Source organism: Haliotis asinina, chromosome 10, assembly GCF_037392515.1.
Source record: "Haliotis asinina isolate JCU_RB_2024 chromosome 10, JCU_Hal_asi_v2, whole genome shotgun sequence".
NCBI lineage: Eukaryota > Metazoa > Mollusca > Gastropoda > Lepetellida > Haliotidae > Haliotis > Haliotis asinina.
Genome location: NC_090289.1, coordinates 4,611,966 through 4,632,448, shown reverse-complemented (window position 1 = coordinate 4,632,448; position 20,483 = coordinate 4,611,966). Strand labels below are relative to the sequence as shown.

The window sequence follows — 20,483 nt, the reverse complement described above, 5'->3', positions numbered from 1 at the left end:
TGCCCGAGAAACATTTCACATTTTTATTTAGCCTTAGATATACACTTTCAGCAGTAGAGATAAAAGCCTGAAGATGATATATATTCGTTTCTTGCTGATATGAAAGCTAAACACTGATAATCATGTAATAGCAAAAATATTTTTATACACCCGGCTCAACTGTTTCATATTTAGATCTATGCATAAAGATTCAGAGTGATAAAATTAACTCTCCACAGTGCAGAATGACAAAAGGGATGATTTGAACATTCCAACAGCTTCAGCCTTTTATTTACATTTCACAACGTTTGAGGCCTTTTGAGGATTTCTAACTGCGTCATGCTACTGTTGCTCAGAAGTGATCAAAGTTAATCATTCGAGGCTTCAGGAAAGCTTTCAACGAGTTTTATGGTATACGTGTGGACGAAATTTCCAAATTTTATGCATCAGTGACAAAAATAATGTCCGATGCAAATCCCTGTTTTGACTTAAAACATACGTGTCCCAACTATTTCAGGTCAAGAAGTAACTAGACTTAGCATATGGTACCGCATGACCATCTCTTCACCTGAAATAGTTCGGACACGTATCCTTTAAGTCAAAGGGTAGTCAGTTGTACACCTGAACAAGTATTACGGCCTACGATACGAAAATTACATAAGACATAATTTTTATGTTGTACTTTCGAAGAACTTAGGAACAAGAATCTTTGAAAGGCGGATGGATATACAGCTGTTCGTCCACGTTCATCAGCTTGATACAAACATACAATACTAGCATATGAAACATATTGTATAAGAAACATATGCCTACAATTGTGTTGATAACATCAAGTGCCAGTTAACAAAACTTCCTTTGTTTGATTACATGGAGTAGTGTTGTCTCTGATAATCCGACTGATCAATAGGTCGTTTCATATTTGTCGCAATGACTTTATGTACGCCTGCAGGCATGTTTGTGCTCAGGCCACGCCTTCTTCTGACATGCCCGGTCACAGTAATACACTAGGTGACATCCCGTGCATTTCTTGCACTCCGTTGATGTCCTGCCACAATTGTCACATGAATGGGTAGAAGGACGGGGTGCTACATCCTCGGACCTAGTAGGAAGCTGACTTCGAAGAAGGGAAATCAATTCTGAAACATCGAGGAAAATAAGGTTCCTGAAGTAATCTGTTTTTGTTTTATGGAACGGTTTCAAGAAATAGTTTCAGTAAATCACCTTACGCTCTGATTATGAGCTTGATCGTTTACCTGCAATGGGCTGGATGAATGACGACTTACTAACGTGAGCTGATTCATATCATTAATTAAAATATTACACGTGATTCACATATCACATATAACATGCACTATCATTGCGTATAACAAATACACATTCGTTAAAACAATATGTTTCTAAAAATATTAACAACAGTTTGGCAGGCATACTTATGTAATCTTCTGGCATCCCCGAGAGAGTCATTTTGTACGTTTGATAATCAGTGTACGGGTATCTTGCTCGCAAGTATGTTCTCATCAACCATCTCTTGTCTGGTTCTTGACGGTAGTCTTGGGCTCTCCGATAAGAGTTCAGTTCGAGAATTTGCATCAGCATTGAAAACCCCTGTGCAAACATTTGCTGTATTAGAATGTACATTGCATTTGACGATTGTCAGTATCATGCATTTGGAACAGTCCCTGCATATTTAACTCGTCAAATACAATGTTTATTCCTAAAATAGGATATTTATTGCGATAATCCCCAAACTCTATAACCTCTATAAAACAACTCCCTGTCCTGGGTTCATTAATCAATCGAATACATGTACCACATACTTATAATCCTTTAGTGGAACTAATGTCTCGCCAGGTACTCATTTCACAGAGTTAACTTCCAAAGGCAGTTCCGAAGGAATTCTCCGTAAAATCCAGTGGTTTTCTTTACAGAACTGCCCGCAACCCGGGAATTTTCTGGGGAAGAGCCCTTGACTTTAAACTATTACTTAATATTGATGAAACTTTGTCTTTCTATTACTGAATACGATCGAAAAATATCACATTTATTACTTCCAATGTATAGTGCCTATGCCTACAACTCTTCGCTTATCTAGTTGGCGGTTATGTCCACTAGGCGACGAAGGATCGTTGTGAAGAATGAGATTGCATAGCAGATCTGGGGATGGGGGGTGGGGAAACTTGAAACTCGGGTGAAAATGAAGTGTGCACCCACCCTTTTCTTCATAGTGTGCACCCCCACCCACCCTTTCTGAAAGAGATATATCCGCCACTGGGTTGTTTGTCTGTGTGAACCATGTGTTATTCACAGCGCATTGCGCGTGGAAGACAGGGTGTCGGCTGCCAGTTGCATCCCAGTTGATTTCAATAGTAAATACCAAAAACCCAACATTATGTGTAACGTAGATCTTCGGTCGTTTCATAATTTAGATCAAACCCTCTTCCTTAGGTTTGTTTGAAAACTAAGCCCTTGGCCTCGGGAAATCGGGTCGGGCCTATCGACCACCCCCAGTTTCCTCTGCCGCACGTTTACTCTTTCAAACCTCGCATTTTCTCCTTTGTATATACTTCTCACAAAAATATTAAGCAGCAGAAAATTTTAGTCTCATCACCATTTTCGTGTATTGAAATTGCAAACCATGGAATGATGCAAAAGTAACTTATGGACACACGATTAACAAAATGAAATGGCATGGCATTGAGTAATTTAAAATATACAAATCATCAAAAGAATGTAACGGCGAAATGTAAACGTGCAAAATGTGCTGGGCTGATGAAGCGAAATGTTTTAACATTAAGGCTCAAGTCAGTGAAGCAGTGTCCAGTAACGCATATGACCACCAGGAGCACAAATGCAGACTTCAACTCGTCTTTGTATTGGCCAAATGACCCTTTATAGCTGCTGTTGTGGAATGGTCTGCCATTTTCTCTATGCCCAAGGTAATCCAGAGTCTGTTGGTGAACACGGGAACCGTCATCACGATTTCCGATGTCTCATGCATGTAAAATGGGATTAAGATCAAGTGACTTTGCAGGCCAGTTCATTTGTGTGATGTTGTTGATCAAAATAACACCATTAATAATGATCCATGAATGGGCATTATTGTCCATAAAAAGAAGTTAGGACCCGCTTGTTGTACCAGGAATGATTACATGCATGAGTGAAGAGAGAATAGCATTCATGCTACACATTGTGCATGTTGTTTCTGAGGGTGGTTGTGTTCGGGTGATGCTGTCAATATTATCAGATAAATCAGATTGGCAGTCACTAAAGGTTATGTATTCCTTGAATATTTTCAGTAACATGTCGGCAAATATCGTTATCGAGATTAACAAACATGTTACACTGAAAACACCTGTTGCTTAAATTTTGTGTGAGGAGTATATAACCACATTGATAATTGCAATGAATTTAACAGATGAACGTAGGTACCGGAGCCAAATACTTAGCAGAATGTGGGTCCAATTCCACACTCTCCAAGAGCAGGGGAAGGTATGGTGGGATTTCTTCTTGGAGTTGCGTCATTTTATCCATATCTATGAAAGTCAGAAACAGCGTTGGCTTATTCTCATATATCTTCAGACCCTCCAGATAAAATCTGTTGTTCACTCTGTTAGAAGGATCTGCTTGACTTGGAACTCTGATAGACACGACTGTTGGTACCTGTTGTTTAAACAGAATATTGATATTTTATTATATGTCCAGTTGAGTCAAAATGAATATACAATTAACACAAACGTGATATACGAAGCCGTAACCTAACTTCGTGGATAACCTTGATTCGTGGATCGTGGGAATTATTATGTCAGCTCGAAAATTGAGTCTGGACAGATGTCATGAAGCTGTACTTTTGATGCACATATACTTAGAATAAAACGTTAAGCGTCACCTAGTATCTTTTGCCACTGTAGGTTGTCTGAGAGGAAATCTTTCAGAAAAATAACAGTTATCATAATTAGGCTTAGTACTTTTCCGTTTAGAAACAAAACCATTACTGAAATTTTCTTTTACTTTAAACAGGATGATTGCGTTTTTGGAAAACAGGTATTGCGTTTTTCTCAAGTAAGTTACCTTATTTTTAAAGGTGAAAATTAGACATGACTGTTAGGTAACATAATTGTCATTTTCTGACCGGTGAAAACTAAAGTGTGTTGCATAGGCAGGATGGGAATGGTTATTTAGATTTAAAAAATAGTACCATCATAATTATTATTTTTAACAACATTTCCTTTGATTTGAAATAAAAGTGATTATGATATCCCGAAATCAATTAGTATATTTTTTCACTAAATGATGTTTTCAAGTTGGATGTTCATACCGCACCTGAAAGGAATTCTTTTTTAAATCTCACTGGGTCGGACCTTTGCAACGAACTGAACTTCTATGTTACGATTGCTCAGTTAATTATGTTTTACAGATTAAGATGAACATGCAGAGAGAGTTCGGACGATCCTGGCATCGTCAGGTTGGTAAATCTCATCGTCATCTCAGGGCCCTTGTCCCTTCTACACGCAGCCCAGACAGCCAGTGGGACTTCTCCCAGGAAACTTTGTCTAGTTGAACCCACCAAGAACTATCCAGAAAATACCATGACTCCAAACACCGCAGCATTCTGCATTACCCAGAGAGTCAGAAGGGCTGTGCTCCCGGTGGAGAACCCGGGCACTCTCCTGATCTGTGCCAAACCAAGGGTACCGAGAACAATGGGGAGTCTGACGATAGTGCACATAGAATGCAAGGTAGACATTTCAAAGGCGAGGTCTGCATATTTAGCATACTTTTCCTGAGTCTTGCCAATCACACTGCCGTCAAAAGGGCAGAGATTTAATAAAGAATCATCAGCCATTCATTTCTTGAGTATGTACTTACGCCAAATGAAAATGGAACAGTATTCATGAGGTACAATACTATGGACTGGAACTGTTGCAATGGTGTGGCAGTCTGCAAATCAGGTACAGGCTCAGGGTGCATGCGTTGAACATAACATTTAACTGAGTCCTCTCCAAACTCTGAGCGTGGGAAGTCTGGAAGATCGACAATGAAGCCTGCATCAAGTTTTTTCCAAGGCAATGGTCGGTTCCCGTGAGTGAAACTGGGATCCTTTGTGAAGTTAGCTTCAATGGTTCCTCTCTTTCTGGATAGCTTTATGTTGCTTGAGTTGATGTTGATACCGCATGCAAATCGAAGTGTTTTGCTAAAGCTTGTAGACCTGACAATGTGACACAGACACGTATGACATAATAATTTCAAACAATCACTGGTTTCAAATTTCTCTGACCCTCATTGACTACACACTGACATTCACATAACAATTTGATCTTCTGTTACTGAATTTAAAATGCAGAGAGCTCCAGAAAAGGCGCGTATTTGCGTATTTTACTTAATAAAAATCACATTTACTCAATTAATTACAAAATGCAGAGAGCTCCAGAAAAGGCGCGTATTTGCGTATTTTACTTAATAAAAATCACATTCACTCTATTAATTACAAAGCTGGGAGTACAAAAAACCCAAACACTAATCACTTAAAACCCATTAGGTTTGACCCATGACTTCCATGTTGAATGTTTAAAATTGGGAGAATTTGCTAAAAGGCATTTTTATATTTAGAAGTGTTGATTACCCCATAAGGATTAGAAACAGTGAGTAAAAGTACTCCATTCTTTAAGATAGTGGGAGTATACAAGGTCCTAGTTACTCCTAGAAAATGAAATTACTCATACAGACATGGGAGTAAATACCCAATGGCTTGAGAAATTATCTGGACGTCTGAGTACATAAACATCCACATCCGTTTTGGTGAAGTGACCATTTAACGACGGCAAAGGATGCACAGTCACCACATCTTAATTTGTCACTAAAATAGACTTTATTCAATATTCATTTAGCAGATGAACCAAGTCAAAGCAACTGGTCTTACCCATTACGACTGTTCTTCAGCACCACAATATATGGATCTCCTCTCTCCATGTCAGCTGCGAAGCTTCCATCCTTCAGGAATCGTGAATCAGTTTTAATCCTGACTTGGTACTGACCCACGTCCTCAATTACAGTCTTGAAAGGGACACGAAAAGTTAAAACGTAAACCGTAGTGGCAGTTTCCATTGCAACGGTGTCGATAGTATCCATCAACACAGTCGCATCAAGCCTAGCAGCCAATGGCGTGGCTCAGCAAGACAAGCGGTTCCGGATCCCTAAGGGTCTATTTAGACTTAACGTTTTTTTATAACTCTGCTGTCTGGCATTCATGCTAGCATTACTGTCTACAAAACAGTTTAAACACCCAATGTTGCGAGGAAGTGATTAGCATAGGATCTACGGAATCACTCTCAGCAAGACCTCGCTGTCACCCATGGACACCAAACGATGGATCACGAATGATGGCATCCACACCTATAACTACGGATACTACAGTTTAGACCTCAACGTGTTGGGATTTCTAAGACTCACGGTTAAGGAAACTCCACTCAGCACGTCGATATCTAAACTGTCTCGTAGACAGTAATGCTAGCATGAATATCAGACAGAATAGTTATGAAAAACGTTTTTAGTATTCCAGAACCGCTCATCTGGCTAGATCACGTGGTGATCACTGTGGCTTCTACGTTGAATGAGGACATGGTATGATGTCTCTGGCTCTAGTCTTGCTATTTCTACTTGGTGTTGGGTGTGGGCTTAATCCTAAATAAGTCCTTAGGGACACGTGGTCTAGAAACCATTCTGCTTAAAGTGGATCTTGAAATCCAAACAGCCTCTCTTCTATTCACGCACATGAGTTTCTTGAACACACTCAAACTACTCCCTACATGAGGAAATGACTTATAACCCTAAGTTAAATTAATATACACACTGACTATGCAATAAGAAACACTGCTGGAAACATTGTAATAAAATTTGCACTTACAAGGGTGTTTCTTGTAGAAATATCTGAATCTGCAGGTGCTTCGTCTGAAATTCCATGAAAGAGCAAACAGCAATGTGTAAAAATAACCATGGGTACGGTAACCCAGCTCGAAATATTCACATTGTTGCAGTGGCTACATTGAAACTTAGATTCCACCTTTTTGCCAAATTAATGTGTCTAACACGTGTGATGGAAAAATCACTTAAAGGTCAGTGTTGTTTGCCAAATTTGCCGTATTCCAGCTATTCGGCAAAGGTGTGTATGTAATTGTGTCTGAACCAGACAATCTGGTGAGACAGAGAATAGATTTAGTTGGGTACTTGAGCAAGTTTTGCAATACACACCTGTGGTGAGCTTGCTGAGCCTGTGCATCAACTTCTTCTTTGATTTACTGTCTATTTTAGCGATGTTGTCGCTGCGTGTATCGCAGGCGTACACCACATCCATTCTACTCTTGAGTAGGGCGAGACATTTAGACAGGGCATCCCTTCCTGAAACATGAACTTGAGGTATTAGTCTTTGATAGATATACTGGTATATAGTTTACAGTCAGATTATGAAATCAGTCGTTTCGTGAGATGACTAAAAATTTCAATACAATTTATACACGCATCAGACAGTTATGGTTAAGATCTCTTTTGATAGATATTGATTGCCGTGGACCAATTCAGACGTGAACGACAATGTACTTAAAATGTCTATTTAAGCTACTGGGCTAAAGAAAGCTATCAATGACTTCACATGACCAAAAAAGGTGAAGCCGCGAGAAAAAAATCATTGTAATGCTGGTCATGCATTTGCCGCAATTCATTAAGTAAGAATCAGGAGTTAAAATTAAAAACTGACAAAAATCAGAAATCAGAGCAGGAATCAGAGCAGTCCTATTCCATAAATCAAAGAGGATGTGTTCAAGTTCCTGCCGGTTCATCTTTAGGTGGTTCATGGTGTCTCAGCTGATGATCAAGATGATCACAGAGATGTTCAACGAGGTTCATGGCTGGAAAACGCGCTGACCAAGGCAATACGTTGTGATGCGTTATCGTGCTTGAAAATGAATACTCTTGGCTATTGTCGAATAAACGCGCCACAAAAGTTTTCAACACTTCATGGTTGTATCGATACGCATCAAGATTTCCTTCCAGGCCTGCTGCTTTCTGGGCACAAATTCCACCCGTACCATGACGCCTCCATCGTATGGACGAAATTCTTGAAGGCGGTCTGGCTCTCCCTGCCAGTGCCTCTGAATGGACTGAATGGACTTTCATCTGTAAAGAGCACTCTCTCTCAGTCACTGCGCTGCCACCGACTTACAGTTCATGGCAAGAATTGTCTGTGTTGACGGTGAAGATGGACCAATGTTATTCCACGGAAGAAGCAGTAGGCTCGTATACCAGCCATAGCAAATTGAATACTGTTCGCCTGCTGATGGCATGTCCTAGCGTTGTTGAAACCAATCAGATCGCCGGAGAAACTCGGCACAGCAACTTTGTCGATTTAGAAAATAAATGCATACTCACAGAAGGCACATATATATACACCTCATCAAAAGTAACGCACCACCCAATATTTACAATTAACTTAACAATTTTTCCAGTGATGATTTTTACGATAGGTCTCTATGTAAAAACGTTGCTCTGTGCATACTTTCTGCTTACAGCATGCATTTTGGGGAAATTCACGTGCACGTGAAACGCACGGGTAACAGGCCACTATCTCAACACGAACATGCATGTTTACCCTCAGATAAATTAGGCTGCGTTTTTCATCCCCTGAGTGACTTTTCGATTAAAATGGCACCCAAGGTGTTCACAGGACAAAGATGGCAGATCACTGGTATGCAGACCGGGATGTCATGCCGTGCTATTGGCCGGGAATTGAATCTTGGCCACACGACGATTAGCAGGTTAATTGCCAAACATGGTGACACAGGAGAGGTTAAGGACCGATCCAGGACATGGAGTCCACGGAAAACAGATGCCAGGGAGGACAGAGCATTGGTTCGAATGGCTTTGCTTATCCATTCCTTAACAGTGTGTAGCTACTGAACGTATGGCGCCCTTTCCAAAGACTGTTCACCGGCACTGCCGGGAGACGTCTTCATGCTGCAGGTCTGAGAGCAAGACGTCCAGTCGGAAGACCACTACTGACCCCCAAGCACAAACAGGATCGTCTACATTGGTGCACAGCAAGGCAGGGGTGGAACATTAGATCATGACGGCGCATTCATTGGTCCGATAACAGCCGGTTCCTCCTGCACGTTACAGACGGGCGTGCGCGACTCTGGAGGTCAAGAGGAGCAGCATATCACCAGGGAAACATCCTGGAGGAGGTACCCTTTTGAGGAGGTAGTGTCATGGTGTGGGGTTGCTGTTCCTTTGACTGCAAGCTTGATCTGGTCATTATCCCTGGGAATCTTAATGGACAGAGATACCAGAATGATTCTGAATGAACATGTGTTGCCTCATTTGGACAACCACAATCTTGCAAGCCGACCTGTCTTCATGGACGACAATGCTAGAACTCATATGCATCGAGCCCATGCTGTTCGCCAGTTTCTCAGGAACAATGCTATAGACACAATACCATGGCCAGCTCGAAGCCCTGACCTCAACCCCCTGGAGCATCTGTGGGACATTCTGGGCCGCCAGGTCAAGCACAGGGAACCTCCAGTCAAATTCCCTGCAGGAATTGTCCCAGGCTTTGGTGGAGGAGTGGAACAGAAGACCATTGAGGAGGATCCGGAGGCTCATTGAGAGCATGAGACGTCAGGTCAGAGTGACCATTTCTGCCAGAGGTGGATACACAAGCTATTGAAGACATTTGTCTGTGTGAAACCGTCCCATATACGGTTCAATTTCTATGCACACTCGATGTCTTGTGTTCATTTAATAACTGTGGGTGGCAATACTTTTCAGGGGCTTGTTTTGGCTGGTATTGTTGTCATTAAAAGATGTTGCCTCAAACTCATGTATTACCATTTTTACAGGTGATTTGCCAATGAGAACTGAGAAAGATACCTAAAGATAACAAATATCCCATTCAACGGTCTTTGAATACCATTTTCTTTCGCACAGTCATCTTTATGTACCACAACTTTCTTAAAATGTGGTGATGCGTTACTTTTGATGAGGTGTATATATACCTCTTACAAACATCGAAAGTATGGATGATTAACAGGGGCTTAGTTTATTGATTTTCTTACCCACAGTGTGGAGCCTGAGTTTGCGCTTGCTTAAATCCTGGCACATTTATTGTGGTTTCTTGGTTACTGCAGACATATTTTGTCCCACATTGATATTCATGCCACAATCATGCACGTGCATTTGGCTCGCATCTACGCATTTCAGGTTTTGATTTCACGATTGGTACGAAGTTTTCGGACAGCTGCATTGTTACTGGGACCATGTTGTGTTTTGGCGAATGTTAAACCTTTCAAACCTGTACCATAGTTGTGTTTTCTACAATTACTTTAAACGTGATCTGTTTCTTTTGCCTGGTCTATAAGGCATTGTTCTAGGCATTGACGTACACGTATCTGAATTCTGACAGCTGTAACAGAATGAACAAAATATTATTTTATTTCAGATAGGTCTTGCTGACAACTGCCTTGAAACGTAGAGTATATCCTCACGATTTCAATGTGAAACAAAAATGAACATATGCTGATATGGCTGTTTGCATTGTGAGTTAAGAAAGGCGAGTTATACATCCTGCTTATCTGTAAAAATGATAAATTTCCATCAACCTAAAACACATTTTCAAGTATACAAATAGGTAACAGTTTTTTACCATCTGCTGACAGTGTCAACATCTCTTGTTCTCTAGCTGCCTTCCATCGTAATTCGAACTTTCGTACTCCAACAAATATTCCGTCTTCAAGGACATTCCTGAAATGAATTCCAAAAATGACACAGTCAGTAGATATTCTTGTACTATCATTACGAAATCGATTCATACTCACAATATGTTAACATACAACTCATGAAATGGTTGGTCATGGTCATCCAGATGACATTGAACATAAAGACAAGGATCTATGGCAGTACAATTATGTCTTGCTGGTATTAAATTATAACAGACTTTGCATTAAGTATAATAGCCCTTTACTTACTCGTGACCAAGCGTGAGCTCTTCAGCAAGATGGAGACCAAACAAAGTTGGATACATCAACTGATGAACATCCAAACACTGTCGCAGAAACGATTCCAACGAAGACGATCCACCTCTGAACCAATGAAAGGTCTCTGTCCGCAGAACCCCGTGTGGCCTAAACAAAAGAGGCTTTGACCTATACAGATAAATACTCGTTTGCAACACAAAGAGCAGTAGTTACATTTTGCATGTGACATCCTTAAAGTAGAGAACATATAGCAAGACCGCAAAATCCCTTCAACGCTGCACCTCTGAAGTTTCGGGTTAGAATTGGTTTTCAGCAACCCATGCATATCGTAAAAGGCGAGTGATGGGATCGGGTGGTCAGACTCGAATGTTAACTAACAAACAAAAGAAACCATCCCCATCAGCACTGCTTACTTTTGGAGTCTCTCTTGGCAACGGATCAGTAATGGAATCAGGCCAACTCTATCAGCAATGTTTGATGTGTCGATGAAGTCAAATAGGAGATTGTTTGGGAGGTCTGTTTCACAAACCTCTATTGCATCCCCCAGCCAAAGACTGAACTGAAATTAAGACTTGCACTATGACATATGAAGACTCGTTCGTACAATCAGATAAAGTGATCTGAATCGGTGCCTTATTGTTGAAACAAAGTAGTGTACTATTAAGCCAGTTCGTGAGCAGTCAATCAACGTACGTGTTCTTTAGTTTGCATGCTTATGGGTTTTCTTCTTTGCTAATTCCCCATTCTTTTGCTGGGTATCCATGTTGTGATTTATGGAAATTGAAGCATATTGATTCAACCGTGCATTATACGAAACTCAGTAAGGTCAGGGAGGTCTGCATCACAAACTTCTATTGCATCCCCCAGCCACAGATAGAACTGAAATTATGCGTTGACATGCTCCGGACATATTTACATAACATAAGAGGTGGTGCTCATGTTTGACTTTCCGCACCATTTTACATTCAAACAGAGCAATGTACTTTTTACGACAGTAACTGAGTAGCCGTTGTTCAAAAGCTCAATCGATCTACAAGCTGTATAGCTGACCTGTTTATAGTGGTATTTTTCAAAATTTCCCTCTCTTTCTTTCTTTTGTCGGGTATTTCAAAGAATGCTGTTTACATAAACCCCACCTACGTACCATACCTACCCTGATTTTACATCCAGTCTTTATTGCTGCTTGGTAGCTTATTACCCATTTCTTCAATATTTCAAGAAAAAGAGAGCACATTGTGATATCGCCACCATTGTATCTTGAAAAGAAAGGTATATAGTTGGTGCTCATCAGTGAATACATTTTGCAAAATCATTTTATACAAAAATTCCACCTGAATCCAAGGATTTGTATTAAAATCTGGTCCAAAGAATTGATCACGCAATACCATACTTCCATGCACATTGTAAAGCCCATGCTTCACACAGTAACTGTTGGGCGCACACTGACAATTTGAAGGCTCCAAACGGACAAGGGTAAAAGTTTCAAAGGTTAAAGGAGCCGACTTACTTTCGTCATCTCTGCGATCGGTGGCTACACCAAGTACTGAAGTGACCGCCGTTGGGGGTTCATACAATGACAGCTATCACTATTTGAGAACTTAGTGACGATCAGATTGGTTACATAGTCGTGGTGACTATTTGCGATTTTATGTGTATTCCTCAAACACTGAAAGTAAATTGCTATCAAATTTCAGTTTCATTTTATATTAGGAATGAAGATTTTACGGATATCAACTTCTTTATTATGAGAACACAACGTTTCGGAGTTAATGCTTACTCCTTCCTCAGGTGATTGAGAATGGGGTACAGAGCTATATTTATATGTACAGGTAAACAATAACAAAGTAACAAGTGGAATGAGTTGACGAAAGCTGGAAGCCAGTATAAACAAGCACTCTTAAGAAGACGACAATTATGATAACAGATGATAGCATATGTATACATAACACAGACAGGGGATAAGGACGATCTACATGATTGGGGATAAAACATGGAAGCCAATGGTGATACATTACGCATGATTGGATGATGTTTTCATAACACATGATTGGGGATTAAGGATGATGTACATGATTTATATGAGGGTTGATGAGCATGTTACATGGGGGTGTACAAACACAAGTTGATAAAGATGTAAACGGGTAGATTGGCTATACATTCTGTGTACATTCTATGTAATTCATGTATAGCCAATCTACCTTTCAGTTGGGTTGAGCCTGATTAATAGTTATCTGTAAATTCACTGATCCTACCTGTCCAGCTGTAGTTCAACGTCATAGCACATAAAAGAACAGCAGTTGTCTTGAACGTTCCAGTTGTCACTTCCTGGTCTGAAAAATGTCATGTTGCCATGGAATAGGTCCAGTATTCTTTCAGATGTCATTGCTGTTGAATTTGCCCTCGAAACACCACTTGTGGTGTATTCAAGAACTTCTTGTTGGTATCTGTAAATAAGTGTGAAAGGTTTGCAATTACAAATCACTTCAAGTTTTGGGCGGTGTTACCAACACCAGGTAACATTTTTGACATTCCACGGGTACGGCCGTCCACGTGTGACGTCACGTCAACAAGACACCTATAATTTATTTGGTGCATCTATGAATTTGCATCAGGAAATGTATGTTTTGGAAATAACAATCAGTCAAATCAGACAAAGAAGCACGTTGAGCTGGAATGACGGTTGATTGCAAATACAGACACATGGATCTCTCCAGATGATTGGTAAAAACTTACAACTGGACACAATCTCTAAACTTCTAACACAAAGAAGTTGTCGTGGTGGGAAGAAGGAAACTAAAGTGACTTGCGGAAAGAATCAAAACCTTGGAAAATGATAGACGTATCAGTCACCCTTTGACTATTGTGCCACATGTCTCAACGAAACCTATTTTCACTGCATGCCTCATAAATGCCCAGTCAGTCAACAATTCTATATGACTGTCTGATGGAAAATGAGCTTGATATTCTGGCCAGCACAGAGACCTGGCTTAAAAGCAAGGATAGCAGTGTTATGAAAGACATAAACTGTCAAATGAAATTATTTGAATGGCAGATGTGTTGCTGTTGTCCATAAAACCATAACTGTTAACACTCTGGGATGTAATGGATACAGTTAATCTTTTTTCTCCATCACAACCATTTCAATGAACACAGAGAGTGCTAACCGGGTGCTACATCAAGTAATAGACAACCATGCTGGATGACAGAGAAAAGCAAATCAGCTAAGCATGAACGAGTGGAGAAGAACTTGAGGCAAACAGGATTGAGGTCCACAGACAGATTTATGTGCCAGGAGAAATAGACAAGACAAGAACATGTATAGGGCGCTCTTTCTAACAACAAAGTGAGTTCAAAACAGTTCTCCGCAATCACAAAACTGCTGACAAAACCAAGGCAAGAGCACGTGTAGATCCGAGGATAAATCCTTAAAGCAGACGAACCAAATCGATAAATACGTCATCAAAAATGTCACACCTATCAGAGATACCGTCTATAACCAGCTTACCAATGCACTTGATCCCTTGTACAGAGACACAAAAATGACTGGGCTGCCTCTGTCCCTCTTCTCCCCAACCCCATGTTGGCTGCTATCTGTACTCACTTGGCAATGACGGAACTGAGCCCAACTCTTATGAAGAAGCAATTCTTAGTCTATTCTTAAGAACCCTCCTTGGACTCGTCATTATTGAAAACTTCATGCCTGTATCAAACTTGCCGTTTCTCTCTAAAGTACTAGACACTTTGGGGAGCATGACCTAAATGATATGCTTCAGTCTGCGTGTAGATCACGACTCTCTAACGAGACTGCTCTCTTGATAGTGAAGAATGAGTGTGGATGGACAGAACCTAGTTATCCTAGCTTTACTCGACCTGTCGTCTGTTTGGACACTGTAGACTATTCCATTCTGGTGTCACCGCTAGAACACACAACAGGGATAACAGGATTAGCGTTGTTATGGTTCAGTCTTCCGGTCAAGCGGATAACGCATTCTGCTCAGAGCTCATTAGACACCCAAGATAGCTTGTTCAAATTTACCACCCTCAGAGGTCTGCTCACGATCAAAGAGCTCACGAACACAATAACACAGGTGGCAGAAAGATCATTTTGAGTTGTCAATGAACAATGGACCTCATTGCACCATGAACAACATTAATCGAGATATTCAAATTTTAAAATGTGAAAAACCTCTTTGCAAAAGCTTACCAACTCTTTAGATTGCTTACACAAGAGCCGCTGAGCAGCGGCAGCTATTAAGATAGACATTCTACTAATTCATTATTATTATTATAAAAGAATGCTTAATGTTCGTGTTCATAATTTGACAATACACAGTTCCATGTAACTGGTGGCTTAAAAAACCCGACCCTCGCAGTCATATATCGCTCGTCTTTTAAAGAATTTTCACAAGCACCCGAAAATATTATTTGTATTTCAGTTCAGTATTCATATTGATGATACACAGTCGTCTGAGGTCAAATCATATTGTGAACTAATCTTAACTTGCAACAACATGCTAATGAAACTACTCATCAGAACCGGACACACTCTTGATTTAGTAATTTCAGGACTGAGTGAAACAGTAATAATATCCGTCACGGTTGAAAATTTCAGACCATTTTTCAATCTTTTGAGCGCAATCTGCAATGACCATCTCCGTTGTGTGATAAATCTCGAGAGAGCATCACCTGCAAAGAAACTCCTCACCCAGTATAGGAAATCTAAAGAAATCAATTTGGAAGTTTTTGAAAAGTACTTCAATGAACATGCCTTGGATGATAACATCAATGCAACACAATGAACGTCAATAGCCAGGTCGATATTCTGAACCCAATCCTTTCCAACGTGATCAACAACCATGCGCCTGTTCAAAAAGTGTCACCAACATCCTTTCTGATACAAGCTTCTACACAAAAAAATCATCTCTCTACGAAGAGAAGGCTGAAAAATGGTAGCGCAAGTGAAAGCTGAGGATAGCCAGCCAAATGTACAGATTTGAAAGAGACGGACTCAACGTTCTGGTTAATGTCAGAACATTTCACATTCAAGAACACATAAAAGAACGCAGCAACAGTGCTGAAATACCATTGAAAGAGGTGAACAGCCTCGTCAGAAAGGAAGAGTGCATTATTCACCTGACACATACTTATAATGTCAACCTTGCGACACGTTTCTCAGATTTCATCACCAAAAAAACTTCACTCCAACATCGGAGACTGAGGTCCGACAGCTTATTGCTAGGAGCCCACTGAAGTCCTGTGAGTTACATACTCTGCCCACTTGATTCTCAAGAAACCTCTAGAACAGTTATTGCCTGTGCTTTTACGTCTATCCAGTACCACCCGTCTCAGGTACCAAATGAGCTTAAAACAGCACAAATCCTGACACTTATCAAAAACTCGTTGGAATCTGAGACTATTGACAACTGCAAAACCGTTTCAAACTTGCCGTTTGTGTCATTCTAAATAGGAATAATTGCTTAAGATCACATATGCTATTAAAGCACTTCCAAAAACAATGGACATAACTGTTTTAACAGCATATCCAGGATTAGATTAGGCGATCAAGTTTTCAATTGTGCAGTCCCTACTTTCTGGCACAGATTTCATCTTACTTTAAAGTCTGCAGCTTCTAAGGTGCAGGCTTTCATTTGCCACCCTAAAACACATCTAACTACGTTATTATATATACGATGAGAGCCCAAGGACAAGCGGTTCACATTCCTATTACGGTTGAAGTCATTTCAAAATTGCGACATAGGGGTCTCAATAGTTTACCCCTTGACATCCATGGGCAGGGATGAATGATTAACTGAGAATTTAAAACTAGACATACCATAATGATTGTCATAATATGTTTTCATGATGACTGATGATTTTGAGAAGCTCAATACCTGTCTTTCAAACGTTCTGTGTTATCCAGTCGGTTGCTTTGGGCCAGAATCCTAGAGGAAACTCTCTGCACTGATCTTTTGGGAAAGTGTTCACCGTACATCGCTGTGAGATAATCAGTTCGTTTATCAACTGTCTGTCTTCCTGAAAGTTCAAATTCCAACCAACACTGGAGAGCTTGTTTGATTTTTAGTTCTGTCTTTCCGTTTCCAAAATATATACCATTCGTGCCTGATTCGAGATTTAATAATTCTTCCATCACCTCTTTCAGCTTCTTTACATGTGCATTGGACAGTAACACGTCGTACCAAACTGCCCATAGAGTATTCAGTTCGTCAGTATTTGAGGGATTAATGGTTCTAGCAAGGAAGAGTAAGATCAAATCCCGCGCCAAGATGCCATCTTCGATGTCATTGATGTGGAAGCTTATTGTCTGGTTCTTTGCCTTTGTAGTGCCATCTTCGTGTAGTACGTGCATGGTGTGGAGGACGTGTCGGATGTCACCACACCCGAGCAGCAAAATGTTACACTCCTCGGCCACCTGGCATCCATGGGTCACATCCACAGATTTCGTGTTTCCAATCGGATAATACATGTCTTCAGCATCATTGACGATATCTGAAGTTCCGAACAGAAAACGGACAATTACGCTAATGCATGTTTATGCTTCAGATGAGAAAACTATTGAAGATGCTTCCCTGTGAATCCTGCCGAATATTTCTCCAAATGGATTCCTCATACAAACCACTGACAACGTGGTAACAATTACGTCTGCAGCTCGCTGATATTCAGAAACCAGTTGTACAGCCGAAATTACCAGCTATACTGAATTGTGTCAGGAAAGGTGGTTGCGTTTAGATTTACACCGTAAAGGACTTAGGGAAACGTATATTACCAATAAGTGCTGTGGGTATTCAGAATAAGTATGAAAGGTCCCACAGCATGTGTGGCTCAAAAACTGACCGATGAATTGCAATATAACTCGAACACTAAAACAACCCTAAAATAGTCAATGACATTGATACGCTGATCATAATGAAAACATCAGACCAACCCTGTGAGGTTTTTGCAGTAATCACCTCCTAAAGATAAAAAAGTGGTTGGACAAGCTATCATTAAAGTATTGACACAGTTTACTATTTCTTAGGCGGAGTGCAGAGGAAGGGACGACCAGGTGTTCGTGAAGCACGTGCACAAGTGCCGACAAAGGGCCGTCACCATCCTTGCTTTCACACCCGGTTGTCCCTTTCTTTGCACTCCCCCTTCGTAACAAATGGTGAACTGTGTCAGTGTAAACAAACAAATTCTGTAATGTATTCATTGATTTCACAAAGGTGTTTGGTTATCATGACAGCAAAAAATGCTATATTTACTCCTACAGGCAATGTGTTTGAAATATCTCTGTAAAAAAAGCAAATTCTATAGTGCATTCACTGATTTTAGAAAGACGTTTGATTATTTTGACTGCAAAAGATGCCGCATTTGCTGTCACAGGCAGTGTTCGATATATGTCTGTAAAGCAGCAGTGTTCGATATATGTCTGTAAAGCAAATTCAATAGTGCATTCACTGATTTTTTCGAAAGGCGTTTGATTATCTGACAGCAAAAAAATGCTACATTTACTCTTACAACAAGCATGTCATGATAAAATGTACAATCTGTTAAACAGTGTGTGAAGGCAGGTGTAAAGGATGGTTGCTTCACCACTAGTGCACTAGAGGGGTAGGACAAGGGTGCGTTTTCAACCCTGCCCTGTTCACACTCTTTATCAGTGAGTCTGTACTAGCAATGTTTGCTGCCTGTGGCCGTGATATATTTGTTAGGCAAAGTATTGAAGATGAGATGTTACTCGTATTTGCCAAAGACATTGTGTGTTTTTCATATACTGTTCATGGCTTGCAGGAACAGCTATATGTTTTATAAAATACCTAGTGTTCGAAATGGGGATTGAGTGTAAATTGTAATAAAACAAACGTTAATATCGTTAGAAATGGAGAAATATATATATAGATGAATCATGAAACTCGATAATGTGAAGATAGAGTTGGTTTTATCGGTTTCTCAATTGCAACATTCTTTTGTATCATCGCTTCAATATTATAAGAAGACTTGGAAATATGGGGTACTCAATATCATGAAACAACTGTAAAGATACATGCATGCTATTTCACACGCTTTCTTGGTATATTAGAGCAATATTAAAGCAAACAAAGATATTGGTAGAACTGGACGTCATTGTATGTTTGTAAATACCCAAATAAGGGAAAGTGTTTGCGAGTGAATGAATCGATACTCCTTCCAAAGTTTTGTTACACGTACAATTTTGAGATGGGAATGCTAAAGTCATTTGTTCATCTCATGTGAGACAAATGTTAGATCATTTCAGTTTTGTGTACGTTTGGATATTGCAGGATGTTGGTGAAAAGACCACGTTTTTGTCTGCATTTAGAAGACGTCTAAGAGATATGCTTTTCGAAACATGTTTTCGAAACAGTTTAGAGTCGTCAATTTGCCAAATGAATTAAGACTTAGTGAATATAAAATCTCCTTCGCAACCTTAGTTTTACAGGTATAAAAATGTACACACTTGAGAAACAGTTTTCGTACCTCGTTACAGAAATATGGTAGAGTTATGTTCAAAAATTGATTTAACTCCCGTGATATTAATGTACTACGCCATGAAGCACAGGAACACGGCCATCTACGGCGTACTCTTTATCTGCGCAACCGGGTCATCACGGTAGGTAACGGCTGTTCGACATGACAGTAGTCGACATACCGTGCTACGACGTGTGCAGGTGCAGGAGTGAATCCATTCACCATACTCCCCTGCTTTGTTTTCATCGGTCATTAATAAGGGTGTTCACTTTCTTTTGCCCATTAGTTTATATGCGAGTTATTCAAAACGAGATCTACAGAGATGTAACAGTCCATATATGTGACCTAACTATCATATAATGCTTTATCTTTCATCTGTACTCTGAACCGTGTGGCTTGAATTACGAGATACACTTGATTGATTGTTTGTTTAATCAAACAACCAGGAACATTTCACAAATGTTTGGATGGAATGAGGAGTTATGTAACTTTTCAACATTGTTTCAATCATTTCGGTTAACATGTTGTTGGTTGACGAGAGAACAGACATCGCAACACATAGATATCGCCCATCATGTGATTGTGTCAGCTGACGATTATCAATACGAAACAGGCATCAACACATTCACTGTAGTCACATATACAAACATGTACTGATTCGCCAGCATAGAAGGTCGCGGTGACCCGACTGAAACCAGCTTAAACTGTTTCTGGGTACGTCCACAAGAATTAAAGTAAGTTTGTACCCGTAGTTTTGACTATGAAGCAGATGATTTTGTCCACAAAGTAGATCATAAACGAATACTTGACTAAGTATGTATGTGCTCACAGAAAGAAAGATCTTACCACGCTGAGCCATCTTGTAGTTTGTGGTGGCTTTACACGTAGAACACAACACGACATTCGAGGAAACGCAGCGCTTCTAGGAAGTGGGGATATGGATTACCAGGTATATGCCTGACTGGGTGGTATAACAAAGGGAGAGAAGCCGTGTCT

At 40.2% G+C, this 20,483-nt stretch overlaps 1 protein-coding gene across 3 annotated transcripts; it reads right to left on the bottom strand.

Moving 5' to 3' along the window:
• Positions 1-20,483, bottom strand: LOC137297804 (uncharacterized). Of its 3 annotated transcripts, XM_067829756.1 has the most exons (14): positions 20,334-20,483; positions 16,892-17,507; positions 13,253-13,444; positions 12,154-12,256; positions 11,414-11,559; positions 10,992-11,147; positions 10,670-10,767; positions 7,225-7,371; positions 6,881-6,924; positions 5,897-6,030; positions 4,846-5,185; positions 3,409-3,639; positions 1,410-1,584; positions 1-1,115 (listed from the first exon to the last, which is right to left on the bottom strand). In XM_067829756.1, the coding sequence occupies exons 1-14, from the start codon at positions 20,344-20,346 to the stop codon at positions 913-915; spliced, it is 2,598 nt and encodes an 865-aa protein (XP_067685857.1). In that variant the 5' UTR covers positions 20,347-20,483; the 3' UTR covers positions 1-912. The 3 variants fall into 3 exon arrangements, with proteins under 3 accessions (XP_067685857.1, XP_067685858.1, XP_067685859.1); XM_067829757.1 differs by lacking the exon at positions 1,410-1,584 and having other exon boundaries at positions 20,334-20,442; XM_067829758.1 differs by lacking the exons at positions 4,846-5,185; positions 5,897-6,030 and having other exon boundaries at positions 20,334-20,385.

What these genes read in the sequence shown, in the direction of transcription:
- LOC137297804 (XM_067829756.1), bottom strand. An exon ending in ACAGAACGTTTGAAAGACAG is followed by an intron (nt 13,445 to 16,891) that starts GTATTGAGCTTC and finishes ACTTATTTACAG; the next exon opens with ATACCAACAAGAAGTTCTTG. An exon ending in CTGCTAAGTATTTGGCTCCG is followed by an intron (nt 1,585 to 3,408) that starts GTACCTACGTTC and finishes ATGTTTGCACAG; the next exon opens with GGGTTTTCAATGCTGATGCA.